The sequence below is a fragment of the Suillus subalutaceus genome, assembly GCF_016647625.1.
Source record: "Suillus subalutaceus strain FC151 chromosome Unknown DFJ58scaffold_258, whole genome shotgun sequence".
NCBI lineage: Eukaryota > Fungi > Basidiomycota > Agaricomycetes > Boletales > Suillaceae > Suillus > Suillus subalutaceus.
Window position 1 is genome coordinate 1 of NW_024540507.1, and position 4,519 is coordinate 4,519.

The 4,519-nt window shown below is 45.5% G+C and overlaps 1 protein-coding gene across 1 annotated transcript; it reads left to right on the forward strand.

The window, feature by feature from the left end:
- Positions 1–3,785: 3,785 nt before the first annotated feature.
- DFJ58DRAFT_671030 (uncharacterized protein) lies at positions 3,786–4,184 on the forward strand (the record flags this gene model as incomplete). The annotated part of the gene is made up of 1 exon (XM_041382918.1): positions 3,786–4,184. A coding segment is annotated over one exon (399 nt), but the record flags the coding sequence as incomplete, so codon positions are not given.
- Between the last annotated feature and the right edge of the window lie 335 nt (positions 4,185–4,519).

A 4,519-nucleotide genomic window follows, 5' to 3' on the forward strand; every position in this document is an offset into this window, starting at 1 on the left:
TCGGTAGTCAGTACTCGGTGATTCAAAACAGTTTTACGAGTTTTGAGCATCGCGTCAAGTACCGAATACCGAGTACCGAGACCCGAGATTCGGTACTCGGTACTTGGTAGTCAGTACTCGGTGATTCGAAACAGTTTTACGAGTTTCGAGCATCGTGTCGAGTACCGAATACCGAGTACCGAGACCCGAGATTCGGTACTCGGTACTTGGTATTCGGTAGTCAGTACTTTCGAGTTTCGAATTTTGAGTTTTGTTTCCAATCTTTTGTCTTGCATGCCGAGTGCCGAATTCCGGGTGTCGGGTGTCAGTACTCAGTTCTCAGTACTCGGTACTCGGTGATTCGAGTCTCGAGACTTGTGACTTGTGATTTACAAATCGACATTTGAAACTTGTGATTTCTGAGAACAATGTGTATTATCTTATGTATTTCTGTACTCATTTCACCGACTACCGAGTGCCGAATCTCAGGTCTCGGGTCTCGGTATTTCAAGACAACAAAAATGTATATCATCTTAAATTTGAATTTTCTTAACTCGAGCCTCGAAACTCGTAAAAATGTACAATACCTAGGCCTATCTGTCTATATGATATGTATCTGGGCCCACCCGTCTATCTAATACATAATTCACCTCACCCTTGGCCCACCCGTCTATCTAATATTACCCGACGTCGGCCCACCCATCTATGTAGAATTCCCCACGTCGGCCCACCCATCTATCTAATATGACCCCACGTCGGCCCACCCGTCTATGTAATAAATAATTCCGCTCACCCTCGGCCCACCCGTCTATCTAATATTACCCGACGTCGGCCCACCCATCTATGTAGAATTCCCCACGTCGGCCCACCCGTCTATCTAATATGACCCCATGTCGGCCCACCCGTCTATGTAATAAATAATTCCGCTCACCCTCGGCCCACCCATCTATCTGATATTACCCCACGTCGGCCCACCCGTCTATCTAATACATAATTCCGCTCACCCTCGGCCCACCCGTCTATCTGATATTACCCCACGTCGGCCCACCCGTCTATCTAATAAATAACTCACCTCACCCTCAGCCCACCCGTCTATCTAATATTACCCCACATCGGCCAACCCGTCTATGTAATAAATAATTCCCCTCACCCTCGGCCCACCCGTCTATCTGATATTACCCCACATCGGCCCACCCGTCTATCTAATAAATATTTCACCGCTCCCTCGGCCCATCCGTCTACAAAATAATACTAATACGTCGGCCCACACGTCTATATAATACTATTTGCTATACATCTCTCCTCAGGTCTATAATATATGTCAATCCTACTCTACATATTACCCACATGGGCCCACCCATCTCCATAATAATATTTCTCCCGGCCCATCCGCTATCGTCGATGATATATATAACATCAGCATAGATGGGCCCACCCGTCTCCATCGGAAATAATATGCCTCCCGGCCCACCCGTCAACATCGGGAATATACATAACATCGGCCCATAATCCGCTGGCCCGTATTACACGGGATATTATGTAGGTCGGGTGACCCGTATAATACGGGATTTGTCACTGAAGGGGCTCTTCTCCAGGGACTGTGCTTTTTGGTGACTGGAAATTCTTTGTCAATCAGAACGTGTCTGAGTGCGGCTTCTACACCTCTCACAATCGCATCTTCCATCATTGTTGCAGGTGTATCGTGTTGTAGAGGTGGTGCGTCTTTTTCAGATGAGTGTTGTTGAGGTAATTCCTCCTCATTAACCTACCTCCACGTAAGTTTCAATCACAGTCAATGGCATTGAGCGCTTACCTCTGATACTACCAATACAAGGCGAACTCTGTGCAATATTCCCCGAGTTCTCTTTATTTTCTTGATTGCATCAAAGCATAAGGTACCTGATTGTGGTTTTGCGTATGGAGATGATGGTTGTCCCTTATCTCCCAGCGTAGTGGGGCTGCTCATATCTATGTCCTCGTTCTGAGACCTGTAACGACTGGAAAATCTCCATTCCATCTTGGCCAGCTCGCTCTCTTTTTCTGCCTGGTGAGTTTTTCAGTATATTTTCATTGATGTATGAAACATGTTCTCACCTTTAACTTAAGCACTTCTTGCTGTAACCTCCGGTCCATCTCGGCGAGTATCATGTTCTCGTGTTCTCGAAGCTGTTTATTGTTATCAAACTGTTTTCCTGTCAGATTATCCAACTCACCTCTTCGTTTGTCTTTCAATTCAACTCTTCCTCACGCCGGGCCAGTTTTTCACACAGCTCTGCTTCTCACTGCACCTGTTCTTGTGCCAACTGTTCATTGTTATCAACTGATTTCCTGTCAAGTCATTCACCTCACCTCTTCATTTGTCTTTCTCTTCAACTCTTCCTTGCATTGGACCAGTTTTTCACCCAGCTCTGCTTCTCATCGTGTTCATTCTTGTGCCAAGTGGTCGTGAGCATCATTGTGGATTTTTTGCATAGCGGCCTCTATTGCTCTGCTGAGTTTCTCTAATATGTTCTTCAAGTTGCTGCTGCTTGACTTGGGTCCTCTGTCATGGCCATCAGCATATGTCTGGTGGTCACACGCAGCAGCAGGAATTACCTTGATTTCCTCCTGGGCCTTTGCTAGTTGCTCTTGCTGCTCTCTCAAAGCTGTTTCCCATTGCCGTTACATCTCGTTCATGTTTTGCTCATATTCAACTTTTTGTTTTTCCCCTTGCTACAGTGGCCATGTGTCAGATATTGACATGTTCAGTGAGATACTACAGACTGTTTGCATATTGTGGATCAGTTCCTCCTGACTGTACATGATTTCGTGTAGTGTCTCTGAGTAGTCGACTTCTTGGAAGCGACGCTTGTCAGGTAGTACCTGATAAAATTAAGTCTAACATTAATCTTGAATCATATTACCTAGACATATGGAATCGGCGACTCGCTTTTCCCTCTTGTTGGGCAGAACTGCCCTTGTCGGAGGCTGGCTTATGACATCGTCCAAGTCCATCTGGGAGGTCCCATTCTTGTCCAACTGAGTCCAAGTTGATGGCTGGCCTGTGGCATTATTCAAAGGCTCTTCAAGGTCCATCCGAGAGGCCTAGAACAGACACTGAGCATGGCATGATTCTGGCTCACTCAATGGATATGGACATACTACGTATTGTGGTGTGTCAGACTGGGATATGGTTCAACTCTCGGCGTCTTCCATATTGTCATCAAACAGGTCCGCATCACTGGCTGTTTGTATGTTCTCCTGCTCGATGTGAACATGGTGCTGTGTTTCTGACATGGTAATGAGAGTCGACATCATCAAAGTTTGACTCTTGGGCTCGGTATGGATCCTACTTATGTACGTCCATCATTATTGTGTTTAAGACCTATCCCCACTTTTCGGTCACTAGTGAACTAGTGTTTCACCTTGACGACAATGTTGCATTATTTTTTTCAGGCCCTCGAGGCCTTCATTTCAGGTGCTCCACTTTAGTAGTAATTGTGTCGTAAAAGCCTAGTCATGCAAGATGACGGAACTCCATTTATTGTTCTGGTCCCCGCATTCTGCAAAACAAATAAAGACAATAGATGGTGATCGATTCTTCGGGATGCTCTGCACTCTGCGTGGGATACACTCAGTTCAAAGGTAAGTACTGAAAAACTACTATAAGATCGCCCACTTTCATTGCCCACTTTCAAGCTACTCCTCAGTGCTGGTCACCTATACTTACTATCTAATTTTCATTTGTCATTCCTGTGCAATGGTCAACACTCGCATATATATCTTCCCTGCATCATCTGTAAGCTACAATCCCGCATCTCTCTTGATTTTTGCTGACTGCTATAAAGACCGCTGAACTTCATTTGCAGTGTAGGCTGTATTCTTCATCCTGGAGGAAACCTCGCCAGGTCACTATGTTGACACGTTGCTCTGATCGCTCACGCAGTGGGAAACACTTTCCTGTTCCCGAGAGCCTCCTGGATTGTGCAATGGTGCAGCCTTATGTGCATAACTGTCTTGTCACCCTGCATGAAGGAAGACATGTATATCAGTTTTGTATTTTCTTCAAGCAGCACTGCCGTCTGAGAACCAATCCACTTCTCAGCAGCATTGACCACATATTCCGAGGTGATGCAGTCATTATGAGGATTGGTGCTAGCACTGGCTCTGTTGTGAATATGCGAGGCAGGGACAATTCGCTCGCAGACTTCATCATGCATCAGTAAGCATCATCACTGCACAGTGATTCCAGTCCTCGTTGACTGAGAATCCATCAGTTTTACACAAAGCATCAAACATTATCCTCAAGCAAAGCTCCCACGTACTCTCACCGTCATGAAGCCCTTGAGCACTCGGGTAAGCCACCGGCTGGCATCCAGGATCAGCAGCGAGGTAGTTTGATGCGAAGTAATATACAACAATTTGTATGTAATACATTATGAAGTTCGCCGTGATGACGCTGTTCTTGTCACAAGCATCATGAGCGCTAGTACTAGTATACAAGAATAGAATAAAGTTAATTTTAATTATCAGGCAAGCCTTCGTTGGAAAGTTTAAACGA